Below are 27,893 nucleotides of genomic sequence, written 5' to 3'. Positions count from 1 at the left end.
AATAAGTAAAGGGCCTCTTCGCTCTCATGTTCCTTTCTTGAGTTTAGTTGCAGACCTTGTGACTCTAGATGATCCAGAGTGCAGGGTTTGCACCAATAGGGGGAAGGTGACCAATCGGTCCAATCAGGGGCATTTATTACGTTCTGCTCTGCTGGGACAGGGGTCGCTCCTGAAACCCATATTGATTTTGTCCCATTTGTCTTCCTTACTGGTATTTACCAAATAAAAAAAAGAAAAAAGAAAAAAGAAGAAGAAGAAGGAGGGCATCACCGATCTCTTTACATCTTGAGGGCATAGTGATCCTCAAGAATAAGATGCTTTGCCGCTTTGGATTGTTAGGCCTACATAGAACTTTGCAATAGGACAAAGTTTATAACATTGAACTGTGGAAACATATAATCTCACAGCTTTTCTTTATATTCCATTCCTTACTAAAAAAACCTTTGTTCCTATTCATTTTTTAAATGATAGAAACCATACCACCTGAAATTCAGCTTCAGTAGTTAGCTGTTTGGTTCTCTTGCTTTGTAGCAGGTCTATGAAGCTGTAGAAGCAGTGAGTTGGTGACAACAAATATAGAGCTCAAAGCCATCAGCCCACCTGTTGAAGCAAAATGTAAATATAAGGTAATTCCTAAATTGACAATCCCTGGTTGGTTCATGGAGCAGTCTCAGGACTCTTCCATGATTTGAAGAAGGTTGGTTCGAGAGCAGTCGAGCCATAATCAGGCCAGCTGATCATCCCATTATTCAAAATCCATTAAAATGATCTCCTTCATGGCACACACAGAGTGTAGATCCAATAGATTGCACAAAGTGTGGTAAAGCAGAAGAACAGATCCAGTTCTAAAGATGACTTAAAATATCTAATAATTTTATTTTCCTCACCTGAAAGTGAAGGTGTTATAGCAAAATCAAATTGTGGAAGTAATACCCCTGCAGCAATTGGGATCGCAACAACATTATATGCTACTGCCCATAACAAATTCTGACGCACTTTCGACATTGTTGCCTGTGCCAGGTCGAGTGCATCTACCACCTAAAGTCCACAAAATTGACCAGTTAGGAAAATCAATGCAGGAATAATTGCATTCATTCATGTATCTATTGCAAACTACGAGTTGAAACACCACTATAAGTTTGCATCATGGAAACCAAACAAGTGATGCAATCAAGGCTGTAAATTTTCTTACTTGTCCCGGAAAAAAAAAAAGGAGGATAAAATGGTCCACTGTCAAATAGTTAAAACAACAGTCAGCGTAAACACATCCTTCCTGGGCTAACAATGGTAACAGAGCTTGCAACCTTCAAACTAAAAACTTTGAGATTTAACGATAAGCTACAAAAGTAAATAAAAGTTCTAAATCCAAACAAGATCTAGCATCTACAGACAATGAAAACATGAATCTATCATCCATCATATCCAAAATGTTGGTGTATGATGTCTTGTATTCTGTCACAATTTAACCCAGGGAGTACTGGTACAGCGCCTCGACAGGCAGGACGACGGTCTTGCTAGTTGGTTAGTTGGCCGTGGGGGCAGTAGCAGGGGGTGTAGAGGGGCGCAGCCCCCCGCTCAAATTTTTTATTTGAGGGCAATTGTGTACTTTCCTGATTAGGGTTTTTCGCTATATATTTGTAGCGAGAGTTTATTTCTCTGTAATGCAAGCAATACTGAGAGGTGTGAGGGACGAGTGCTGTAACCCTATGCTCCATTGATAGTGAAGCATGATCTCATCTCACCGGGGACGTAGGCAACCTTGCCAAACCTCGTAAATCTGTGTGCATTTTTTGTTCTGTTTTTCCATTATCTTTTGCATTGTTTTAGGGTTGCGTTTCTACAAATTGGTATCAGAGCTCTAGGTTTCCGTTTTCTAAGGTTTACTATACGATGGTAGGGAAGGGATCGAATGTCAAGTATGATATCGAGCGGTTCAATTAGAAGAACAATTTCACCCTTTGGCGTCAAATGATGAAGGATCTTCTGATACAACAGGGTTTGGCGAAAACATTGTTGGGGAAGTCGAAGAAACTTGCAAAAATTACTGACGAAGAGTGGGAAGAGATGGAGGAAAAGGCGGTAAGTGCTATTCGATTGAATCTTTCTGATGATGCCTTACAATATATTGTGCGTATTGAATTTGCATCGTAGTTATGGGCGAAACTTGAAAGCATCTATATGACGAAGTCCTTAACAAACAAGTTGTTCGTGAAGAAGCAATTGTATTCTCTACAGATGGAGGAAGGTACGGATCTATTAGAGCATCTTAACATATTCAATCAGATCGTAAGTAAACTTGCAAACCTAGAGGTTAAGATCGAGGATGAAGACAAGGCGTTATTATTGTTGTCGTCGCTCCCAGAATCATATGATCACCTGGTAATGACTCTCTTGTACGGGAAGGTTGAGATGGATGAAGTCGCAGTTGCCCTCATGTCCAATGATACAAGGAAGAAGGCCAGTAATACAAAATCTCAAGGAGAAGGTCTTTTCGGAGGTGACAAGGAGCAGGAAAGAGGGAGATCAAATCAGAATGGATATGGGAAGAGTCGATTGAAATCAAAAGGGGCAAAGACAAAGGTCTCTTGTTACTATTGTAAGAAAAAAGGTCATCTGAAAAGAGAGTGCTTGAAGAAGAAGGCGGACTTGAAGAAGAAAGGTGTAGATAAGGCATCTAAGGAAGCTAGTGTGGCTGACAGTTCAGATGGTGGAGATATATTCTCTATATCATTAGGTAAGAATTAACCTTTTGATTCTTGGATTTTAGATTCTGGATGTTCATATCACATGTGTCCACATAAGGAATAGTTTGATACATATCAATCATATAATGGTGGGTCTGTCCTAATAGAGAATGATGCTGTATGCAAGACCATTGGGATAGACACTATCAAAATCAAGACGTTTGATGAGATAATAAGAACTTTAACAGATGTGAGACATGTATCAGAATTAAAGAAAAACTTAGTATCTTTGGGGGGCACTTGACTCAAATGGCTGCAAGTACATAGCAGAAGGTGGAGTTCTCAAAGTAATTAAGGGTGTCATGGTTGTCATGAAGGGATAGCTAACTGGAAACTTATACAGACTCATAGGGAGCACAATTATAGGTGGAGCATCTGTGACCACTGTTAGTTAAAACCAAGGATTAAAGTATCAGTATCGATCGCCGTATCGGTCGGCCAAAATTAAGATATGTATCGGAGTGTATTGTATCGTATCGGAGATACGCTAAGATACGCCAAAGATACACATATAAATGGATAGGAAACATTTTTTTAAACACTTTTACATAAAGAATTTGTAAAAAAAAGCTATTGATAACGTGTATTATACATAAACACTAAATTAAGGGTATCGCACTAAGAATTCAAGGTTTGTAGTTGTCCCATAAATGTAAAATCCTTGTTTTCAACATTGATTTCTACTTTAGTTTGAGAAAAATATGACTAGCAACAACTTTGGAACAAAAACCCCTCAAAAAATCGAGTTTTCTGAAAAATTACCCATCTTGGTCATTATGTGACCGTGGTGCACTATATCAGTACATATCGATACTTACCGATACGTACCGATCGATACATACTGATACATACCGAAACATACATTTCATCTCGATTTTATAATTTTCATAGTCGTATTGGTGCATATTGTATCGTATCGATGTGTATCAGTGGTGTATTGCTGAATATCAGTATGTATCATAGGATATATATTGATATGAAAGGATTTTGAAAATTCCATGTATCGTATCGGTGTGTATCGTATCGGTCAGCTAAATTTAAGATACGTATCGGAGGGTATCGGTATCGGAGATACTTTAAACCATAGTTAAAACACGTTTTTTTGCCGTTTAAAACGCGTTTTCCCATATGCTATTATACAATACGAAAAAAAGGGAAATGACAAAAGAATCCGTTTTAAACGCGTATCCATTTTTTAAGGGTGAAATAGGAATTTTATTAAAATAATTAATTAATTATTAAAAAAAAAAAAAACTATTAGTTAAAGTGAAGAGTGAAGACAATATGGTACTTGGTTTTTGGTTTTTAACTTCCATACTATCTATAGGAAAAAAAATCTCATCTTCTTATAGCCCATTGAGTAAGGAGAAGCTAAAGTTAGCAACATCTCATTTTCTTATAGCCCATTGGGCTATTTTATCTTGGGACTCCCAGAGCTTTTGGAACATTAGATGCATGTATACAGGTAATAATCTCTCAAATTGCATGTGTATATCACCGTTTTTTTGGTTTTGTTTTTTTGAAAACTACACGTTTAATACTCGTACCATTCGTTTTCGTCCGTTTGTCGTTCCCTATTTTTTTGACTGTACTGTTCATCATTTTTATCTGTTTAAAACCCGTACCGTACGTTTCTGTTTTTTTGCCGTTCCCGTTTTAACTAACAGTGTCTGTGACTACAAATGCAAGATTTGATACAGATGATACCTATCTATGGCATATGCGGTTAGGGTATATGGGAGAAAGAGGATTGATGGAGCTTCATAAAAGGAAACTGTTGAAGGGAGTGAAAACTTGTAAACTGAACTTGTACATGTATTGTGTGTTCGGGAAACAATGTAAGGTTAGTTTCAAAACTGTAAAACATAAGAGTAAAAGGGTGCTTGATTATGTACACAGCGATGTATGGGGTCCTTAACAACAAAATCTAAAGGTGGGGCAGAATACTTCGTGAATTTTGTTGATGATTACTCAAGGAAAATCTGGATCTACTTCATAAAGCATAAAAGTGAGGTGTTCATTAAATTTAAGGAATGAAAAGCTGAGGTAGAAAGAAAGACAGGAAAGAAAATTAAGTACTTGAGAACAGATAATAGAGGAGAGTACACGTACAAGCCGTTTCTAGAATTGTGCAAAACTGAAGGGATTACACGTCACTTCACGGTTCCAAAGAAACCACAGCAAAATAGTGTAGCTGAAAGGATGAACAAAACATTTCTAGAAAGAGCTCGAAGTATGAGGCTGAATGTAGGGTTGAGCAAGAGATTTTGGGCAGAAGCAATCAATATGGCGTGTCTTCTCATCAATAGGTCTCCATCAAAGGTGATTAATTGTAAAATTCCTAAAGAGGTATGGATAGGAAAACCAATAGATTTATTCTATTCTAAAAATATTTGATTGTCCAACCTATGCAGATGTTGAGAGTGAGCAGAGTTTCAAGTTAGACTCAAAGTCTAAGCAATATATCTTTCTTGGTTTTAAGAAAGGCGTAAAGGGATTCAAGTTGTGAGATCTAAGTTTACAAAAAAGTTGTGGTTAGCAGGGACGTGTTTGATGAGTCTCATATGGTGAAGTCAAATTGCAATTCATAAGCAGTTGATGAAAATAAAGAAGGTTCTACTGTGCAGGTGGAGTTAGGTGAGTCAGAAACAACAAGAGAGAATAAGTCATCAAGTGACTTACCAGGACAACACGAAGCAGTAGAAGTTCCCTGTACTGTGGCAAAGGGTAAAGGGAAACGTACTCACAAAGCACCTGTGAGATACGAGTTTGAGGACATGGTTGCCTATGCCCTCATTGTAGGTACATGTGATCCATCTTCCTACCATGATGCTTTGAGTGATGCACAACATGATAAATGGATGGCAGTTATGATGGAGGAAATTGAGTCTCTACAAAAGAACAAGACTTGGAAGATTGTGGAAAAACCCAAGGGAAGAAAAATCATTGGGTGTAATGGGTCTTTCGTAAGAAAGAGGTAGCATCTGAGAAGGAGCGTGAAAGGTATAAGGCCAGACTTGTAGCCAATGGCTATGCACAAAAGGAGGGGATAGACTACAATGAAATATTCTCTCCAGTGGTGAAACACACTTCGATCAAGGTACTACTTGCTTTGGTGGCCATGTATAATTTAGAGCTTGAACAGCTTGATGTGAAGACTGCATTTCTTCATGGTGACTTGGAGGAACAGATTTACATGGAGCAGCTTAAAGGTTGTAAGGTGCAGGGAAAGGAAGATCATGTTTGTCTGTTTAAGAGGTTGCTTTATGGTCTTAAGCAATTTCCTAGGCAGTGGTACAAGCGCTTTGATTCTCATATAATGAAGATTGGTTACACAAGAAGTGAGTATGATAGTTGTGTTTATTATAAAGTACTAAGTGATAATTCCATTATTTTGTTAGTGTTTTATGTTGATGACATGCTCATTGCTGCAAAGAACAAACATAATATAGTCTCTTTGAAGTCTTTGTTGAGTGCTGAATTTGAGATGAAGGATCTTGGTGCTGCTAAGAAGATCTTTGGCATGGAAATCCTTAGAGATAGAAATGCAGGTAAACTTTGGGTAACTCAGAAGAGGTATATTGAAAAGGTGCTAGAGAGTTTCAATATGGAAAAGGCTAAGCCGATTAGCACTCTGTTAGCCAGTCACTTTAAGTTATCTGAAAGGGAATGCCCTACAACACATGAGGAGGTGGAGCATATGTCTCAGGTCCCGTATGCTAGAGCAGTTGGGAGTCTCATGTATGCTATGGTTTATATAGCAGACCGGATTTGTCTTATGCAGTCAGTGTTGTTAGCAGATACATGAGTAATCCAGGGAAGGAGCATTGGAATGCAATTAAGTGGATTTTCAGATATTTGAGTAAGACTAAAGATACAAGTGTTATGTTCAGTGGTAAGGGAAGTTCCACAGAATTGGCGGATTATGTTGATTCTGACTATGCCGGTGATTTAGACAAGAGGAGGTCTACTACAGGATATGTATTTACATTGGCTGGTGGACTTATATCATGGAGGGCCGATGCTTTAGTTTACAGTTGCATTGTCCACTATAGAGGCAGAGTACATGGCGGAAGTTGAGGTTGCCAAGGAAGGAGTCTGGTTGGTTGGATTGGTTCGTGAGTTGGGGTTGGAGCAAGGAGGTATAGTGTTACATTGTGACAGTCAGAGTGCCATACATCTTACAAAGAATCAGGTGTTTCATGCAAGGACAAAGCATATTAATGTGAGATTTCACAAGATCAGGGAGCTTGTGTCAGAAGGTAGTATTTACTTGAGAAAAATTCATACAAATCTCAATCCTGTAGATATGTTTACCAAGCCAGTTACTACAGAGAAGTTCGAGTCCTGTTTGGACTTGATTAATGTTACTCATTGTTGAAGATGAGGGGCGCACCAAATAGGTGCGGGTTTATACCTCTGATGAGGTATGGGGATGAAGACGTCTACAGGATATCTTTATAGGAGATTCGACAGAATTCAAGCCAAGGTGAAGATTGTTGGTTTATGTTGTCTTGTATTCCGTCATATTTTAACCTAGGGAGTACTGGTGCAGCGCCTCGACAAGTAGGACGGCGGTCCCGCTAGCTGGTTAGCGGGCTGTGGGGTTGCAAGGGGGGTAAGAGGTCCCCCTGCATAGCAGGGGGTGTAAGGAGGAGTAGCCCCCCGCTCGAATTTTTTATTTGAGGGCAATTGTGTACTTTTTGGATTAGGGTTTTTCGCTATATATTTATAGCGAGGGTTTCTTTCTCTATAATGCAAGCAATACTGAGAGATGTGAGGGACAAGCGCTGTAATCCTATTCTCCATTGATAGTGAAGCAGGATCTCATCTCACCGGGGATGTAGGCAACCTTGCCGAACCTCGTAAATCTGTGTGCATTGTTTGTTCTATTTTTTCCATTATCTTCTGTATCGTTTTAGGGTTGCATTTCTACACAAAAGTACTAGATTGAAGATCTGGTGATATATCATCAATGCCAACTTCTTGTTACAGTTATATATGCCTGGAAGCAGAAACTACATAAGCTACAACTCCACTTAAAAAAAGGGCATTACAAAATGTGGTTCTAGCAAAAAGGCATACCTGTGAAAGTGTGTTCCCGAGAAGAATAACAGATGCTGCATCAGAGGCAGCATTTTCTTTCGCTTCAACTTGCAAAGCAATCCCAACATCAGCAAGGGCCAAAGAAGGTGCATCATTTATGCCATCTCCCACCTTCAAGTGAACTATACTTGTGTCAGATACTCATTCCACTTTCTCTACAGGAATACCATATTATGAGAGTATCTGCATATTGCTTGCTTCAAGAGATGAGGCATCTTAGTAAACCTTACACCACCTCAACTACTTAGGAAACACCTCAGGTATTGAAACATAACTAACATACGTGATGTGGGCATAAATGAGAAAACCAGATTTACTTTCATGATTAGTTTGGGTATAAAATGGTCTGGGTAAAAAATATGCAGCAACATAAAAGATTTATAAACGTACATGCACTCCCACAATGGCACACAAACAGAGAAATTTATCAGCAAAATCAACAACGATTAATCAGAAACTCGAATGAAAATCTTTGCCCCTTCTCCAGAGACATGCCTTGATGCTCCAAAATCAGAGGGAAAAAGTGAAAAGGACAAAATTTCCAAAAAAAAAGACGGAAACAAGAAGAAATGCTCTCCTCAGGTATCCAGAAGAGTAGAAAAGTATTCAACCTATTATAGAAACTACCATTATAAAATAAACTCTAAAATCCATAAAAAAGATAAAGCATACCAGATCATACATAAACTATCTGGCTCAAAATTTTCTGCTAGAGAATTGCATTTCAATATTAGGCAGGAAAAGGGAAAACTTAAGCTGACAAATCTTTCCCTCTCCCACTCTTAAATGCACTTTGCAAGCAGCAACTGGAAAGGATGGGAAGTAGAAGCTCATAGCCTAAAAATAAACTACATTAACTTACTAGGAAGGAAAAATCCATAAAAAAAAAATCGATTTTTTCGAGTTACTAGGTGTGAGGGAAATTTTCCTTTTACACTAGTTTATTTTTAAAAATAAGATGGTATTAAGAAAAGCTTTCCCCTTCATGTGAATGAAGTCTAGAACCTTAAAAATGTCATATATATATTAATAAATAATTCCATTTTTTTCTCTTTTTTGTTGTATGATAGTTTTTGGGTGCTGGGGGGGGGTAAGGTTCTATTAACAGGGGATCAAATTTTTCTGGATTACTGAGGCCTCCATTAGAATTTTGTTTACCATTGCAACACGATGTCCCTTAGCTTGAAGAGCTGATATGGCACCAGACTTCTGCTGTGGAGTTAAAGATGCACTTCTGCTTTCACTTCCAATTCCAACGGCATTGGCTACCGTTACCACTGCCTCTTCCCTGTCGCCTGAAAGGAGCACTGTTTTGATACCCCTTCGCTGGAGGCTTAGATTAAAATGATGAAGTAAGAAAATGAAACTGATAATAATTAATATAGAGTAATAATTAGCATATATTCTATTACAAAAGACTATGAGATGGAGATAGTCATAGAGCACTGCTCCCTAAATTGATTTAATACTCGAGATTATATTTCTTTGGAAATTCTGGGTATTGATGGTGTTTTCCCATTCATACTAACTGCATCCAACAAAGATAGTAATTACAAAGGCAGATAAATGCAGTGGGGTGAATCAATATAGTTAATAGCTTTTATGAAATGTGGACAAAAGGTGAGAAAGCTTCAAAGGACATAACTTAATTGAGACTCAAAATGTTTAGAATATCATATAGAGCATCTTCAAAAGCAAAGACAAAGATTAGGCTTTACGAATCATGAAATGAACACTTGAACACTAACAAATTGATACTTTCTAAATATCTTTGACTCAACTTTGATATCTTTCAAAAAAGACCGAAAGAAAAGGAATCAGAATAGATGCAGACTCAACTTTGAATTCTAGAAAATAAAAACTAGCTTACCGCCTGTCAAACCAAAAATTAACCCAAACTAAAATAAATTGGATAAATATGAAATAAAACTACTAAGCACAAAATAAAAAAAAAATTGCCCTTGCTGTCCAATAGCAAAAGAGTAAAAATTTGACAAAAACAATACTGAATACCCAAGTCACTTAGCCTCCATTTTCCATGACTTTTTTATCCTTTACGAAGATCCCATTGGCTTAGGTTCCATAGGAATTCTTGAGGACCCTGGTCCGCATCAATATAACAAGGTTGACGGTGGAATCCACAGCTCTTGCTTTACTTGCAACTTAAACAATGTACTGGTGTGTGTAAGTATGCCACAGAATACTGTTTACAGGAAAACAAAATACCTCATTATGGTTGATCTAGCATCATCACGTAAACTATCAGATATTGAAATTGCTCCGATTACACCTTCTTCCTCACGTCCAACATAAACAACTGTTTTTGAATGGTTTGTTGATGGGACCTCATTTAATGATAGGTGCTTCACAATACCCTCCAGATCCATTAAATCAGATAGTGCTGTCTTTATCTGGAAACGTTCATGAACCCATTCAATCGTTCCAGCTGCAACCAAAGACCCATCCACTTCTGCCAAGGATCCAAAACCTGGTTCTGTTAATTGTCCTCTTGTGCTAGGGATTTTAAAATTCAGTGATTCTGCTTTGTCTACAATAGCCTTAGCAATTGGGTGTGATGCTGTTTTCTCCACTGCAGCAGCAATCCGAAGAATCTCCTCTTCATTGTCAATCAATGAAGAGACAGCAGAAACAGAAGGTCTTCCTTCTGTGAGGGTCCCTGTCTGGATGTTGCGAACAATAAGTTAGCTGAAATAGGACTTTCAATAAGATAGCATAAAGAACACACACACAAATAGCATACTGTATCTATGCCACAAAAGACATACTTTATCTAACGCGATCAAATCTATGCCAGCCAAGCGTTCCAGTACATCCCCTCCTCTTATAAGAAGTCCTTGTTTTGCCCCTGCTCGCATGTCAATGTTGAAGAAAGGAACGATTAGAGACTCCAGTGAATATAAAACAGTGGCGAATGGACCCCAAACATAGTTGCCACTGTTTTCAAAATTTTCTTCTCATTGCACTTAGGACTTTCTGCATTTGAATGACTCCCACATTGCACATGTCATTTCCATCAACAGAAAAAACAACCTCAAGAAATTAATTTAAACAGAAAAGGAGTATCTCTCCAAGAACATTTTTCAGCCTAGTATGGAGCATATGGTTCACACCATTCAGTTGATGCCCTTAAGCATCAATCAGAGGAGGTAGAATATGTGTGCAGAATTGAAGTCAATATGATCAGGTAGCAGGCATACTGATGGCATGGATGAGAACAAAAGAAAGTTGGTAAGACATAGAGTGTGTCAAGTCTCTCACTGCTGAAATTATGACCATCATCAAGGGTGTGGAAATTTCTATATTCAATTGTTGAGAGTACTATCATTATGGATGACTTTAACATGGTGACTAGGTAGATTCAGGCTTTCTCTAATGGTCCTTGGAGATTCCCACTTTATCTTTTTCCTGGAGAATGAGATCTGCCAACCCCTTAACTAATGGATTGGCTGGGGTTGAGGTTGACAGGAAGTCCCTGCACTTGGGGTTGTATCTGATTGTCTAATCTCTTCTAAGGGTTCCTTTGGTTTCAGCCTTTTGTTTCTGTTGTTGTGTACTGTGCCCTGTACCGTCTTGCTCTCTTAGCAGTAAAATCATTTGGTTAACTATCAAAAGGATGTGCCAAGGATTTCTGGAAATATAATTTCAGACAACATGCAGAGAAGGAGCAGAACAATCAAAATAAGTTGGAAACAGAAAGCCTTTTTTACACTGGTTATATGATCATGTAGATTGCATACTTGCACATAAAATAACCAAAAACGATCAATTATAAATATGTTTCATGTCCTTGCATATAAACCAATAGACATTGAACAGGTTAGACAGTCTACCGAGAGATGTGCCTACAAGGATCGCAGTGGGTGTGGCAAGGCCAAGGGCACAGGGGCAGGAAACTACCTGGAAAAAAAAAGTTTCAAACCCCAGTCAGAAGCCAATAATATATGCTTTGTTTTCAGAAAGTTTGCTCAACACTTAACAGAGATTTATATGTACATCAGAGGCAGTGTTAACAATGATGCTTCATGTGTCATGTACTGCATCATTCCTACCATTAATGAATAAAGTCAGATTGAACTCTGCAACAGATTTAGAAAGGAAAGGTAATAAGAAACAACAACGGATAATAATGGGAAGGTCTGTCAATGGGTTGGATCTTAACCCAAATCCAATTCCAAGTCCGGCTTGTTCATAAATCATGCGAACTGGGTAGAATTTTCTGCATTTATCATCCGAAATGGTTAAGATAGATCCGTCTTTATCGGATGAGAGGTCAATCAAGGTTTTCCTGAGTAAGATCCAAATCCAATTAATATAGACAATATGTTCAAGGATATTTCATATCATATCATAGGAAATATATAACATACAGCATATATAATACTTATATGATGTACTATGTATAATATATCCTTAAAAGGGATTTTCTAATTGACACCCCATAAGGTGTCAAATAATCTGCAACTTTATTTTTGGCCATTAATTTATCACACATTTTCCTTTCATTGAGGAAAAACCTTGTCATTTCACATTTATACTCAGAAAAGTGGGCAAGGCTATAACAATTTTTAAAAATGACATAATGGTAAGTCACATAAAAATAATCTTGAAAACCCTCTTTTACCCCAACTTAAAGAGCTTTTGGGAATAAAACAAGGGGTAGTCAAAAGGTAACAAGCTCTAAATACACCTATAGAGCATAGTTTTTAAGGCGCTGCTAAGGTGTCGCCTTACTAGCGCCTTAGCGCTGATGCGGTTTAGAGATGGTAAGGCAGTGCTCCGCCTTGCATGAAGTGGCGCCTTATGGGTTTTTTTTTTTTATTGGTAGGTGTATGGTTTTGTTAACACTTGAGATGTATGGGATCAGCTTTACTCCACCAAAAATAACCAAAACAAAAACACAATTCACAAATAGGGTTTGGATTTTGTCAAGGGTTTTAAGAAAGGGCTTTGAGAAGGAATCAAGGAACAAGGAAGAACCACTAATCCAGGCGACCATTTTGCTCTGGCAGCGGTGAGCTTCATTCTTCTTTGACAGGAGTAGAAATATAGTGGATGACCTTAGGGCTTAGGCACTCATTTTGGCATCATAGAGGTAAGTATAATAAATACTTGTATTTTTTATGTCTTCTTTTCTTTATATTTATAATTTTGTTTCATAATTATGTATTTATATTATATGTTAATATGTTATGATGATTGATGATTGATGATTGATGAAGATGAACTTAATTTATTCACTTTATTGATTTGTTTTCTTGATGAATATCTTACATTGGAATGAATATGAACCTTTAATATTTATTTAACAAATGAGTAATAGGATTCAACTAGGATTTGAGCCAAATAGATTGATTTTATAAAAATATTACACAGGAACGCTTTAGTCAATAAGGCGACGTTTTACGCCCGCCTTATCGCTAAGGCACTCCGAAAGACCCTCGAATGCCTCCGTCGCCTTAAAAACTATACTATAGAGGTGTTATTCAGACAATCCCTGCTATAAATACTTATATGGTATAACATAAAAGAGCAACCCAGTGCACGAGGCTCCTGCTACTGCAGGGTTTGGGAGGGGCAGACATATGAAGCCTAACCACTTGCTTCGCAGAAGAGGCTGTTTCCAAGTTTTGAACCTGTGACCAACATGTTGCAATGGTGTAACTTAACCGTTGCACGACATGTAAGCCACTATTTATATGGTATAAGATGTATTCATTTATTTAGCAGGGTAAAAATATAAACTTTCTGTAAAAAAAAAAAAAAATGTATTATTTAGACAGAATTTATAATAGAAAATAAACTTTGAAGCCCCTTGAGATGATTGGATATCTTGATGATCAGGTTGTCAAGATCCCCCAGATCAATAATAATACTTTGGATCCTCTGATTATTAATTAGCTTGAATCCACGTCAAGTCTGACCCGTTGACAACCTTGAATATTGAGATCAAGAACAAGCTACAAATATAAGGAACAGAAAAAAGGCCCCTGAAGTGTCACTCAAATTCCAACCAACTACCGCATTCCAAGATTTGCCAAAGGATGTATTTCATTCTGTACATAGGGTATTCTTTAAGTACCACAGATGACTGTATTTGTTCCTGTCCATAAAAGGATGTGTATGGTAGGAAGATGAGAATAAACAAACAGTTCCTCTTCATTTTTTCCCTTTCAAGAAAGGATCCTATTTAATATAATTATTTTCCCTTCCAAAGAATTTAGTTGGGGTTGCTGCAGATTCCCGCTCAATGAAGACTTGCAATCAACAGATAACAAACTGGCCCAGAGGGGTGCTTCGGGAAAGAGGCTCCAATGCCTAAATCAGCACTGGAGTAAGGAAAGGAAGAAGATGAAGTAGAGCTCAGAGTATTCTAAGTTACTTACCCTTATTCTTGCTAACTCCTCCTCATATAGTGGCCAGTGCTCTCACTCATTAGATGGTTGGTTGCCATCTTTGCTGACGTGGACTTTAGCACCATTGGTGGAACGGTCTCTTTCTCAGCCAAGGTGTCTGATCTCATAACGGTTAACCTGACCGTGGTTATCTGCAGATTTGATAACCGTCAACCTAACCATGGTTGAGTTTGGAGATCATGATTAGGTTTGTAAACGATTACGGTTGTCATTATCCTAAGGTTGGAGGGGAATTTAGCTGACAATAGAGATGAATACCATAGGTGAGACACGTGGCCGGTATGAATGGCGTCCTCAAGATAAGTGAATAGTGACGACTAAGTCCCAGTCGGTGGGGACGACCAGACTCAGATAGATAGGGATGGAAAAATCACAATTGGTAGAGCCGACCAGACTCATGGTCGAAACACATATAGTAGGAGTGCTCGCTTTTGGTCATATGGTCGGTACTTTGACTGCTTCATCCTTTATATGCGTGTTTGTGTTTTATTGTCTAGTTGTACTTATGGTATATCAGATGCCCCCACTCCCTTGAGCTTTGATGAAAGGTCGAGGGAGTAGATGAAAAGGTGCCCTCAGCTTGACTTCTCATGGACTATCTGCTCGGCATCGTGGGGGTGCCCTCCTTTTTGTGTTGTGGTCGGCTACTTAGGCAGTTGTTAGTTAATACCCTCCCCAGCTTTTTGAAAGCAGGATGGTATCCAAGGGTTTGAGGTGTATTTAATATGGGCTGACATCATCTTACCTCGAGGCGTGGGAGGATGAAGCAGCCAATAAAAGACAGACATGTATATAAAGGATGAAGCAGTCAAAAGTACTGACCACGTTTGGTCGGTTCCATACTACCAAAACTGAGCACTTCTATTATGTGTTCCAACCACGAGTTTGGTCGTTTCTACCGACCAGATTTTTGGTCGGTTCTACCAATTGAGATTTTGCCATCCCTACCTATCAGAGTTTGGTCGTCCTCGTCGACCAGGAGTTAGTCGTCATTTCTTACCTATCTTGAGGATGCTATCTGTACCAACCATGTGTCTCACCTATGGTTCATCTCCACCATATATCAGCTAAATTCTTCTCTAACCTTAGGATAATGACAACCGTAACCGTTTATAAACTTAATCATGGTTCCCAAACTCAACCTTGGTTAGGTTGACGGTTATCAGATCTGCAAGTAACCATAGTCAGGTTAACCTTTATGAGATCAGCCACCCTGACTGAGAAAATGACCTTTACACCAATGGCGCTCCAGTTCACTTTAGCAAAGATGGCAACCAGCCATCCAATGAGCGAGAGCACTGACCACTATATAAGGGGGCGTTAGCAAAAATAAGGGTAAGTCACTTAGAACACTCTGAGTTTACTTCATCTTCTCCATTCCTTACTCCAATATTGATTTAGGCATCGGAGCCACTTTCCCGGTCCCTCCGGGCCAGTTTGTTACATGTTGATTGCAGGTCTTCACTAAGCGGAATCTGCAGCAACAGTCGGGTTATCTTCTCCTTACCATTCTCTCTCTCTCTCTCTCTCTCTCTCTCTCTCTCTCTCTCTCTCTCTCTCTCTCTCTCTCTCTCTCTCTCTTTTGGTGGGTGTGATCACTCAAAAATCTCTAGGTGTAGCCCACAAATGTCATGAAAAAACATAAAAAATCCCCATAAAAGAGGATACATGATATTCCATACTAATACACAATAATATTTTACTGCATGCGTAATTCAGATTCATATAAGAAATCAGTGGTAATTCCAAAGCATGTCTACTTATTTTGCAAATCTCAGTCAATGTCATACTCCACAATGTGAAGTTAGGATCTCTTCTGAAATCTGGTTATCAGAAGCCACTTCTGTTAACCAAATTATCCAAAACAGAAGCATCAAAGAGGGAGGGGGGGGGAAATGAGTGGCTGAAACTAGAAAACAAGGGTCGTACATGAAGTTTGAGGTTACTACAAATGATTATACAGATTATGAAACTTATTCTTTGAAATAGAGAGTGGTTCTTGAGCAATCAGGACTCACTAACACATCAACAGAAAGCTTCAAGCTCAAAAGCAATGGGTTTCCATCAGGCCCAGCAATATCGTTGAACAACACATCTGGAAAGATGTGTACCCCAATGTAGTACCTAAAAAAAAATACAACAAACAATATGTTACACATCATCAAACAGAATGACTGATGAATGAACCAAAAAAGGGTACTATAAATTTCAAACAAGGATTGTTATAAAGGATGGCAATGGAAAGGTTAAACCCAAGACCAGCCTTGCCTTGCATCTGTTTATTGGATTTTCAAATAATCCTCACAGGGTCAAGTTCAGTTTGGTGTGCAAAAGCCCCTGGAGCCTGGCACTGCCTCCATTATCTCATGATATCATTAAGCCCCTTGCATGTCTAGCAAAGTGGGGGCAGTGAGCCCAATGACTAAACATATTTGGAAATCTCTCCCCCTCCCTTCCACTTTGGGCTTTCTTACCAATTAAATTTTCTCCAGATCAATTGTTATGTATTTTCCCCACTGTGAATTGTGATCACAGTATCCTGGCAAAAGATTTTTCTCAAAAGGAAAACAAGTAACATAGGAAAATTCATACCAGAAAGCAAATGTTGCTGCTGCCAAAGTCATTACGCTATATACAAATGGCCCTGCAATTGAGTCAGCAAGTCTTTGTATGGGTGCCTCATGGCCTTGAGCTTCTTCAACCTGAAGGATAATTTATAGAGCTATTAGAAACAGTTCAGGTTTTGCATTTATGCTACAGATTTAGGATTCTTAAGCATCAGTTAATCATCAAGGCTAATTACTTCAGACGTTAATACAACCCTTTAGGCCCTAAAGTTGAACTGTTTGGTTATACCCAGCTTTACCATCACCAACAACATTGAGTTCTAAATAAGCTTGAAAAACAAAAATAAGGCATCATCATGAAACTTACTTTCACATCGACAGATATGCTAAAACTTATAACATGATTACGGAAATACGTGTCCATTCTACTTCAACAGACAGTCTTCAACCAAAAAGGGAGAGGAAAAGAAGGGGGAAAAAAAACTACAATCTCATGCTAAAGCATACAAATGATTCATAAATAGTATCCACATGATAATTTGGATCCATCAGAACTAACGATGGGCCAGTTATCACGGTTATAATAGACCAAAGGGAGATCCTTTTTTTTTTTTCTCTTCATAAACAGGACAATTGTATTCATGTTACTATTCTTCACTGTTCGGTAAACAAAACGCAGAGCTATGATTCATGGCCACATCATGACTATGATAAAGCACATGTTGCGATCTCAAATTTTACAAATGCATAAAATTAGAATTTCAATGAGACGCACATTCAAACAGTATACCCCATAAATAGAACCTTATGGCATCCAGAATATATACATATGTCTTATATAATGTACAGTGTCATCAGCCATGTCAAACTTGCAGTTGGACTGTGGTCTCTAACTACCCTATCATAGTAGGCATCACGTAAAGCTACTTACAGAAAAGATATTGATGCATGAAACAAGTAAAGCATGCACTGTTTGATAGTTAAAGAAAGTAGTGTACTCACCATGCGAACAATCTTGGAAATTGTTGACATAGAGCCAGTGGTAGAGGCTTCAATTCTTAAAGGACCATCCTAGAAAAAAATGTTATAATTGCGGTTACACAATTATTGAAACTGAAACTCATCAAAAAGGGGAAACAAATAGAAACGAAACTAGAGATATTAAGAGAGAAGTATTATGAAACAAATAAACAAATGTGGTTCACAGGGGTAATAAGAAGAGTGAGTCAGTGTGAAGGCGATCCAGTAAGTCAGATACACTCATTGATATGCTAAACACAAAGAACTGATCAATTGAGTAAGCTAGATACACTTTTCAATATGCTGAACACAAAGAACTGGTCAATAAAAGAGGTTGAACAGTGAAAGAAAAATAAACATTGAGATCTTCACCAAGAAGAAAAGGTAACAATGCTCAAAATTCAGAGAGAAGCTAGGATAATATCATAAATCACATAATGTTCTGCAAATATAAACCTCATCTTGCATAAGTATCTATATAATGAAAGAGTAAGTTGTGTAAGGGTTATTTTTCTCCTCTGTTCCTTATCTTGAAATTCTATATATTTCTAGAAATTTTTTCGTAGTTGTTATCTCTCACTTTTTTTTGTCTCTATACCTAAAATGGAATGCACACGAACTAAATCATAATTTTTTTACATTAATAAATAATAATAATAATAATAATAATATATCATTATTATTCTTAGGTGATGGTTTTTCTTCACAGCCTTCTGTTAAGATATGTAACCCGGGGGTATTATTCTCCTGCGGTACTTCAGTTTGTTTATAGCTGATCACGATGGGGGGAGTGTCCCTATCGTGGTGTATGTTTTGTCATAGAAACTGTTTAGTCTTTTATTATTAGTTTACCTCCTTGTAGTTAGACATACACTCTTATTAGGAAACCTACTAAGAGTCTAATAGCTGACATTATAAATAAAGCAAGAGGCCAATATGATAGGACTACACACTGAATCTATCGTGGTTCAGATTTCCCTGCTTCTCCCATCGTTCTTTCTCTCTTCTCTTCTCTTCTCTCTCCTCTCTCTTCTATTTCACAGGTACTGGTTTCAGATCTTGGTTCCGCTACACCTTCAAAAGAGGCTTGGGTTCATGGTCATCATTTTCTGAGCCACGTGAGGGCTCAGGTTGATGAACCACCCATCGGATGGATTCTGGAACCCATGGATTAGCCACGTGAAAAATTTGGGGTCCCTCAACCACATATTCCAGTTTTTAGGTTTAAACCTAGTATTTTCAACAGTCAAACTGAAGCAGTCGCAAAGTTAACACTTTCAACCAATTCTTAAATCTTCATATCTCCACAGACAAATTGGATATGAAAAAAAAATTCAGACATAATAATGTGGACAAATTTCCCATGAAATTTCAGAACCAACTAATTTGCCATGTGGTGTGTGCAAGCTTCTCTTCATGGAATCGTAGAATGGAGAATTTCCAATATTTTGTTACAATTACTACTATAGTCATCATCTTCATCATCATCATCGTCATTGTATGTCTTGAATGAAGACACCCAACCTCTATCTCATATCAATCACTGACCAGGTCAACCCAATTTCTTATGATCAAAAACCATTTTCTTCGATTATTTTTAGAGTGATAAAATTAGACGTCCCAAGTAAAACATTCTGATCTAATGAAGTTGACCATTCCTAATTTTTTTCTTCACTTTTTTTTTTTGGGGGTTTGGGGGGGTGGTAGTTTTTTTAAGATACAAGTAATACATATGAGCCCTCTATACTTTCCCCTATCATCTTTATGAATTACCTCATTCACTTTCAAATTCATGTGAAACATATAGCTTACTTTGAATAGAGTATACCATAATGGTTGATATGCATCAATTGTCATCACTTTCACATTGTGTAAATGTGGACTAGTATCAGAGTTGCCACCTATCCAACAAGCTAACTTTATCTACCCATTTTAGTAGGATTTATGTATATGCTTCACTTCTTCTTGTTCATCAATCTCCAATCAGTAACTTGTTCAGCTTTATTTTTTTAGAATATTTATCTAAGTTATCACTAGAGTTATGGTTTGATGTAAATCATGAACTTCTTTCCTAATCTTAGCCATATTCTTTCACTTATCCACTAGTGGATCCATTTCAATGGAAGATAAGTTGAACAGTTTTCCAATTTATTTGATTTCTAGATTATTCACACAAGTAATTGTAAAGAACAAATCAATTATGAACCCACTATCGTACATAATATTATGACTCAGATCTAGCTACAGATGAAAACATTAGGGGAGTCTTCCTGTAAAATTCAAACATCATCTATCCAACCATTATTTTCTAGTAACGGTTAAAAACTTCTAATCTTTTGATTATATTAGTTTTTGTATGCATATTTAATGTGTAGTTTTTCCCTTTTCTTAATATCTTATTTGCACATGTGACTTGTGCAGCATGATGAATTTTTCCTTTTCCTGCATCCTTTTTGCATTATATAATATATATATATATATATAATAAATCTGGCATATTTTTAATTCTTATTAACTGAAAATATTGATAAACTTTTCTCAACCTTTTCATACAAGTTTGTCAAAGTTTTAGATCAATCCATACAACAACATACCCAGTTTATTGTCCCAGCTGAAACTGTCAGCCCTCTTTCCTTAGATACAGGAAGTGATTCCCCTGTGAGCATGGATTCATCCACGAAACTTTTGCCAGCAAGAACTCTCCCCTGCACAAGTAGTTAATAGTCTTTTGTTAAATTTTGAGAAGCATACAGACAACTCAGAAAATATTGCGAAAGAACTCTGAAATTGAGTATTCCCTTCCCGGAATTATTCTGATTGGGCTTGTATTTGGCATAGATTTAGGCACCGTTTGACAAACAGCAGAAATGAATCTTCACGTTTCTGGGAACAGAAACGGATTTTTGGGTGTTCGATAAACATGTTTCTTGGATCGATTTGTGCACACATTGTTGTTTGATAACTTGCTCCTCACTTTTGAGCTTAAAAAATTCCTTTACTTTTGAGCTTGAGAAGAGTCGTGCTTCTCACTTTTGGGCTTTTTTATTGTGCACAAATCCACAATTTGTTGCCTTCACTTGTTTCTACAAACGACGAAACAAGTATAACTTGTTTCATCACAGCCGTTTCTTGTAACATAAGTTTTCATAAATTCCTATTTATGTTTCTAAAAACAGGTGGAACGAAACGAGATTATCAAACGCTTTTTACCCTGTTTCTCCGTTTCTAGGAACAGGAAAATGCAGAAACACATTTTTAGGAACGTTGTCAAACAGTGCCTTAATTCTTCAGAATCGTCATTTTACATTGTTTCTCTACTGAAGTGGGTTCTGTAAGTGCAGAGTTTTCTCTTCTCTTCCAAGAATCTCTTTCTCATTCTTCATGGAATCATTTTTGTTAAAACAGAAACACAGTTCATATACAGAAGGAACTATACTGATCAAATCAATTTATGCACTCTCATTGGTTTCCACAATTGCCACAAGTCTGCATATTCCTTACGGGTTGGGGTGCAATCAGATTACTGCAGAGAATTAACTCAACATCAATTTTTGAAAGAGATAATGTAAGCCTGTAAATCAAGGGGATGATGCACTACTGAGATCACAGTATCATGTGTTCGAACTCGCCTATCCAGGAAAGTGCATATGCACATGTGGGATAAAAATAAAGGGAGAAAAAGAGGATGGTTATAGTAAGTCAAAATGACACCACAGCTTAAAAATCAAAATTAAGCCATGGTGGAAACAATAAACCTTAGAATAGAAATACTGTTTTACTACACATTAAGCTATGCCAGAAAGAATGAATCTAGTAGTGTGATAACCTCATAAAAGATAAATGTCTCAACAAATATTTTCTGTTCATTTCGTGGTTATCTTTTTTAATGAAGCTCACACAGGAGCTCTATCTCAAAGTTTACACTCGAAATTTACACACGCAACATTAACCTTACACTCTAAAACTATCAACTAGGCAACATGTACCCAAGAGTGCTGACAAAAGTCATGAGGTGATCTCAAGACTGTATAGGTGTTATTGAAGAAAATTATCTAAAAATGTTTTAGTTGTATCCCTTTATTTTTCAGCAATTACACGAATGATCTAGTCAAGCATAGGATGAAGGAACCAGCTGGTTTAGAGGATACGGAAATTGTAAAGAAAGGTTTTGAGATCCAAAATAAGTATATAAGAATCTTTGTATTTTAAATCACTATCAACTTTTTTATTTAATTTAAGCAAAAAATATCAACTTGTGAAGTAATATACTTCTTTTTTCAAGCTAGGACTATGTTTTGCAGGGGGAAATTTCTCATAATCTGGATGCATGATATTCTGGAAAAAGTTAGTCTAAGTGTCATTTCGACAAAGAGGATATAAGGAAACAAAACAAGAGTAATTGTTTACAGTCCAATTCAGCCAAAATGTAAATAAGGAAACAGGACAACAGCAAGACACATTAGAGAATCTGCAGCAGTTGGGTCCAGAAAGAAACCGCTAACATACACAGATATAATAGTTCAATGACAAACAACAAGGGAAAATCATGATACAATATTAGATAATAATTGAAACAACATAAACCCATTGGTTTCTCATCATTATTAGGGAATGCAATATGAAGAGAAAATGTTTCTTAAATGGCTTACATCTACAGGAATAGATTCCCCAGGAAAAACTAGCACTGAGTCTCCGACTCGAACATCATCAGTAGGCACTTCAATGCAAATCGCATCAGAGCTAAGCACATCAGCAGAGGGATCCCCTTCAGAGGATGTAACCACCAATCGTGACTGAGATGATACTAGAGACTATAAAAACAATGCCATTGTGTTAATATCCTAAAAGAACTAATTTACATTTTCGGGAAGCATAAGAATAAACAGAAATAAGCTTTGTTTTAACAGAGAGATACTAGTATCAGGTTCAAACAAAGCAGACAAGAAACTGAGAATGGACTAGTTGATTAATGCACTGATGACGCATCAGGGATAATGCTAACTATGCCATACTTTATTATAACTTGCTAGAAGAATTAATGAAGGGATAGGGCATCTATCGGTGCTGTTACGTTGAAGAATTTATTTATACTTCCACTTTGGGTAAACTCACAAATTCTTCTCACTCTTCCCATGCTGGTGTAAACTGTAAAGTATCAACAGGATTACCAGCCATTTGCAAGGACAAATTTTATGGTCCGTTTTTCTATCAAATTTAAAAATGAAAAGATACCTAGGATCATATTGAAAAACAATACAGTTTTTACTTGCAGCACCTTTTCCTACAGTTCTCAAAGGGCTATATAAATAGGAAAAGTAACTTGTCAATGCCTCGAAATAATTTCCCATGCCATTGTGCTTCAGAGGGATGGCCAACAAGATTCCTACAACTCATCATATGAGTACGTTTTGGAGAGTCCACTTACTCATAGAATTACCCTTTTTATCTGTAACAAGGAGCCGAAACCTTTCAATCTGCCATAACTACCCTCATAATTTGAAACCACACTACCCAGTCCCTTTTTATGAAGGGTGTGTTTTGTAAGGTGTGGCACCCAGCTCAAAAGAATGAAAAGAAAAATGAATATGAGGCAACAAGTACATTGATAGACACTTTCAAGCTATCTATTCATGTTAGTGCTACATACTCTTGAGTACAGAAAATCTTATCAGTTTACACATGTATTTAGATCAATCCTGAATCATCAAGAACCCATTCCCATAATCTTGGGGGCAGGGAACAAGAAGTGCAGGTGGTGCTAAGGAGAAGTAATTGTAAAACAGGCAAAAATATCCTAATCTAAGGAATACCTAATTCAGAATCATAGAAATCAAGGATATTAGCACTTACTAAGAGTTCATTCATATCACTAGAAGCCCTGAGCCTCGCTTTTTCTTCCAGAGAACGTCCAAGAAGTACAAAACCAAGAAGCATGACCTATACTAAAAACACAACAGCCTAATAAGAAACTTAACCAGAAAGTTAAAACTAAGAGCCCTTCAATCAACCAAACATTGAATTAAAACATGGAATCACAATAAAAAGACAGTTCAGAAGATCAAACACATTTCTCTTTGAAACTGTCAGGGTAGCATGGTCTTTCATTTCTATCTTTTAAAATAGCGGGTCATACAAATAAAATGACAACCTTGCATAATACTTTGTACTTGGGGGTGAACTTATAATAGCACTCTAGTCACTCTAGGGGTGGCAAGAGGCTGGGCCAGACAAAGGGTGATGTAGATAGGGCTGTCAAAAGGAGGACTCCAACTGACCAAACCATGATTCAGCTCTGTCCCAAGTCTGGACCTGGTTTCGTCCCGTCGATCCATCTTTGTTGGCCCAATTTTGCACCTATGCTGGTCCACTTATACAGCCATTGAACCAGCAAAGCAGCCCCCTTGAATAGTGCATATTTTACTTTCATAAGTGGTCTTCTAGAAGAGCCCAAGCAGCCATCAATCCAACCTGTCCAGCAATTTCCATAACTGGTGTTACTATTCACGTGAACAGTATTTTCTGAGCAAGTTTTGGTCTTCAAAAGGATCTTCTAGAAGCTATACAACTGTCCCTTATTCAGCTGCAAGAGAATATCTCCATCAGCCATTGATTTGGTCCAGCTAGCATAATATTTAGTTTCTATTTTTGTGTACAAGTTAGTTTATTTTTTGGTTAAGCAATTAGTTTCCTATTTGTAATTAGATTAGTTTCCTTTTATGTTCAATTGTTAGTTTCTAATTTTGTCAAGTTTGATTAGCAAGTTAGACACAAATTAGAAAGTCTTATTTCAGTCCATTAGTTTCCTTTTTTGTTATTTCTTTGTGTCCAAGCAATGTAAGGCTATTTAAAGCCCATTAATTATAATGAGAAGACATATTTTAGTTAAACAAAAAAGATGGTTTATGTTGTTGTGTTGTGGGATGCAGTTGGGTGAGATGCCTAAACTTGAGGAGTGAAATGCCCAAAACCTAACCTCCTTCTTCCTCCTTCTCAATCCTTTATCGAATTCTTTTTCTTTTCTTATTTCCCTTTTAATTGTTTGTTGTGAGAGAGTGTTTGAGAGCTAGAACCAAGCCTATTGGAGGACGTATTCTCTATTCAGCCAGAATTTCAGATCCTGCCTAGGATTAGGATCACTTATGATTCTAGTTCTACATTAAAGGGTGCAAGCATTCAACATCTCCAACTCATGATGTTTTTTGGAGGGACCATTATTTCCACGAACACTGGTTTTCAAATCCTGTATAAGATAAATGCAGAGAACGACGATGGAATCCAGATGTTAGTATTTTGTAGATGGGTTTTTTCCCTTTTACTTAACATGATCAAAGCATGTTGACTGCTTTCTACAAAGATTCTTCTCTATAATGATAACAGTTCCATAAAAGCAAGAATAATGTACATTATCAAGATTTCAATCAAAATACTGGAAACAGTGAGAGTAAAACAAGTCACCGGTTCATCAAAGAATGACGCCTCCCACTCAAGCCCAGGGTTCAGCACTGACACCTGCAACAAAGACATTTGTAACTACCACAGTGCCCCAGAAAGGTGATTAACAAAAAAAAAAAAAAAAATCATTTCCGAGCACAATATCAACTTTGAATAAACTCACCGCACTTATAAGAAAAGCAGCAATTGATCCAAATCCAACAAGAGAATTCATATTGGGCGACTTCTTTACAAATGCTTGTAGACCATCGAAGAGCAAATCTGCGATAGTTTAAAAGCATGAAATAAGAATGGTGACCTTTGGATGAAGCTTAGTTGAGTGGAGTTGAGTTGTGACCTTTAGCAGCCAGCTTGAATTCATTTTATTATTGGGAAATACATGTTTTTAACAATGAGATGCATCTCATGTCAGAGATTGGGATATGAAAGCAAAAACAAGTAATTTTCCTTAATAAAGATAAGTGTGAAAATGTTAGCTCATATAACAGATCAACACAAACAGCCCACACAATTAGCTGGAGATTCAAACCCAAGTTGTGAAAGAAAATATCCAAATATCAGTGTTAGGTATGATTAAGGTCACCCAAAATTTGATCACCTACTAAGAGCTACTTGGTTTGGTTGTGTGTGTGTGTGTGTGTGTGAGAGAGAGAGAGAGAGAGAGAGAGAGGAGGCAGGCTTCTTAACCTTATATTGTGATTTTGTTCACCACAATCCTTTAGCCCATAGAAAAGGTTTGGCAAGGGAATTATTCATTACAATATCCTGAAGCTTCTGTTTAAAATGGTACACTTTGGTTCAAGAATGAGATGCCAAGACATAATTTGATTGGAGAATGGCTGGCCACAGTTTTACAAGTACAGTTGCTTATGTATGCTTGAAGCCCTTTCTTCCACTTAAGTGCTGCTTATGCTAGACTAACAGAGAGGATTTGAACCGCCCACTTTGTGGATGTTACTTCTTGGCAGTTGTATTGATAGATTTTTAATCTTTTTTTGAAGTTAGGCCCCAAGGAGAGTTGAACTCATGCCCTCTTAATTTTGAGGTGTTGGTCTTTACCAACTGAGTCACTACTACATTTTTAATGGCACCCTTTGAATTGTGATGGGTCTTTCTTGTGCAGGTTATTGTTTGGTTTAAGGAAGCAGAATCTTAACTATTTTAGCTCAAGGTGGAAAAGATGAAAAATCCAGGAGTCTTCTATCCACGTGGGTTGAGCTCAGGCCAACATTACGGGAAATAATGGTTGCCAGCAATGCGCACATTTCTACAGTCTATAGTTGCTGATTTAACTGATGTGGAGAAACATAAAGCTGGTTTCAGCTTCAACGTTTTAATTAAGTTTCCATACTGCATTCTACTGTTGTGGGATAACGAAATTATCAAATAAAAGATATCATAAAACATAACCCACAAATTCAAGGACAGCTTAATTAAACTAGGAGCACACGCCTTTGTTGAAGTTCTAGTTACGTTCTGATAACATTTCTTCAGCTTTCACTTCACAGGAGATGGCCCATGGCTAAACAAATATGAGAAGTTTTACAACTGACCTCGGCCTGGTCCCAGCAGAGCCCCCATAGCCAATCCACCTTTCACGAACGAATTATGCAGTAAGTCCCAAAATGATCCTACACCAATAATTCGAAAGAAAAAGAAGGAAGACACATAAGCACAGAGGTATTAGACTCAATCGTTACCAACTTAGCCTAGCTAAAAATTAAAGAACGAAAGAGAGTAATGTAGTAAATGCATTACCATGAGCGACATGAATACCAAGGGAATGAAGTATATGCGAGGCATGAGAGCCGCAGCACAAAGCAACCAAAGTCCAAGCAAAAGCTACCTTGGTACGGCTCTTGGCAAGCATGGCCTCCTTCTTCTCCGCCATTTCCTTCCACTGCCTCACATTCTCCCCAATACCTGACCCCGAATACCTCCTCTTGGCCAAGAATCCACGTTCAGTCAATCTTCGAGACAGATCCTCCACAATGTCTACCGGGATTCCGTTTTCCACCACCTCCGATCTCAAACGGATTGCCGCGGTTTCAGTCAACATGTTAACAACGACCGATTCAACACGATCATCAGAAGCTAAGATTGATTTGACACGAGAAACACAAGAACCACACATCATTCCCGTGACATCGAGAAGCACCAAAGACTCGACGCCCCCCTTTCGTTGCAGCGGAGGTGCTCCTGCAGGGGAACCGACTTCAATGCTCTGGGCTTTCAGAGAATTGGGTCGGAATTTCAGTGTATTTCCCCGGTGGATTTGAGGATTTGACCGAAACGGCAGTCCATCAGGCTTAGTCTTAGAAACTGGAAGGAGTTTAAGCTGATACCAGAAAGGATAGCGTAGAAGATTCGTTGCCATTGACAGGACTGAACTGTTGAAGGTCTGAGAAGTCAAAGTTATCAAATGGTGGATGAGTGGATGACTTTTAAGTCTCACGATCACCACAGAGCCAACTGGAATAAAGGCTCTAATTTATTAGACCGACGTGGCAACATAGCGACCTCACACGTGTTATACGTGTTTATCTTCCTCAGCTTGATAGCCGCCCTAT

At 37.7% G+C, this 27,893-nt stretch overlaps 1 protein-coding gene across 2 annotated transcripts; it reads right to left on the bottom strand.

The window, feature by feature from the left end:
* Nucleotides 1-252: 252 nt before the first annotated feature.
* On the bottom strand, nt 253-27,837 carry LOC122083807 (copper-transporting ATPase PAA2, chloroplastic). Of its 2 annotated transcripts, XM_042651704.1 has the most exons (17): nt 27,082-27,837; nt 26,877-26,954; nt 25,487-25,584; nt 25,327-25,380; nt 23,722-23,808; nt 22,521-22,682; nt 20,466-20,576; nt 17,854-17,922; nt 16,877-16,986; nt 16,303-16,408; nt 11,702-11,768; nt 10,637-10,716; nt 10,077-10,531; nt 9,009-9,183; nt 7,830-7,961; nt 888-1,038; nt 253-600 (listed from the first exon to the last, which is right to left on the bottom strand). In XM_042651704.1, exons 1-17 carry the CDS (start codon nt 27,698-27,700, stop codon nt 497-499), a joined length of 2,658 nt encoding a protein of 885 aa, XP_042507638.1. In that variant the 5' UTR covers nt 27,701-27,837; the 3' UTR covers nt 253-496. The 2 variants fall into 2 exon arrangements, with proteins under 2 accessions (XP_042507638.1, XP_042507639.1); XM_042651705.1 differs by lacking the exons at nt 253-600; nt 888-1,038 and having other exon boundaries at nt 7,840-7,972.
* Between the last annotated feature and the right edge of the window lie 56 nt (nt 27,838-27,893).

This window comes from Macadamia integrifolia, chromosome 7 (genome assembly GCF_013358625.1).
Source record: "Macadamia integrifolia cultivar HAES 741 chromosome 7, SCU_Mint_v3, whole genome shotgun sequence".
NCBI lineage: Eukaryota > Viridiplantae > Streptophyta > Magnoliopsida > Proteales > Proteaceae > Macadamia > Macadamia integrifolia.
This window is presented reverse-complemented; position numbering and strand designations above follow the sequence as displayed.

Bases quoted from the DNA above. Each gene is read 5' to 3' on its own strand.
- LOC122083807 (XM_042651704.1), bottom strand. From the start codon at position 27,700: ATGGCAACGAATCTTCTACGCTATCCTTTCTGGTATCAGCTTAAACTC. The intron at 22,683-23,721 runs GTAAGTGCTAAT...TTGTTTTTATAG, and splicing joins GTGATATGAATGAACTCTTA to TCTCTAGTATCATCTCAGTC. The intron at 16,409-16,876 runs GTATGAATTTTC...ATTTTTTTTTAG, and splicing joins GCAGCAACATTTGCTTTCTG to GTACTACATTGGGGTACACA.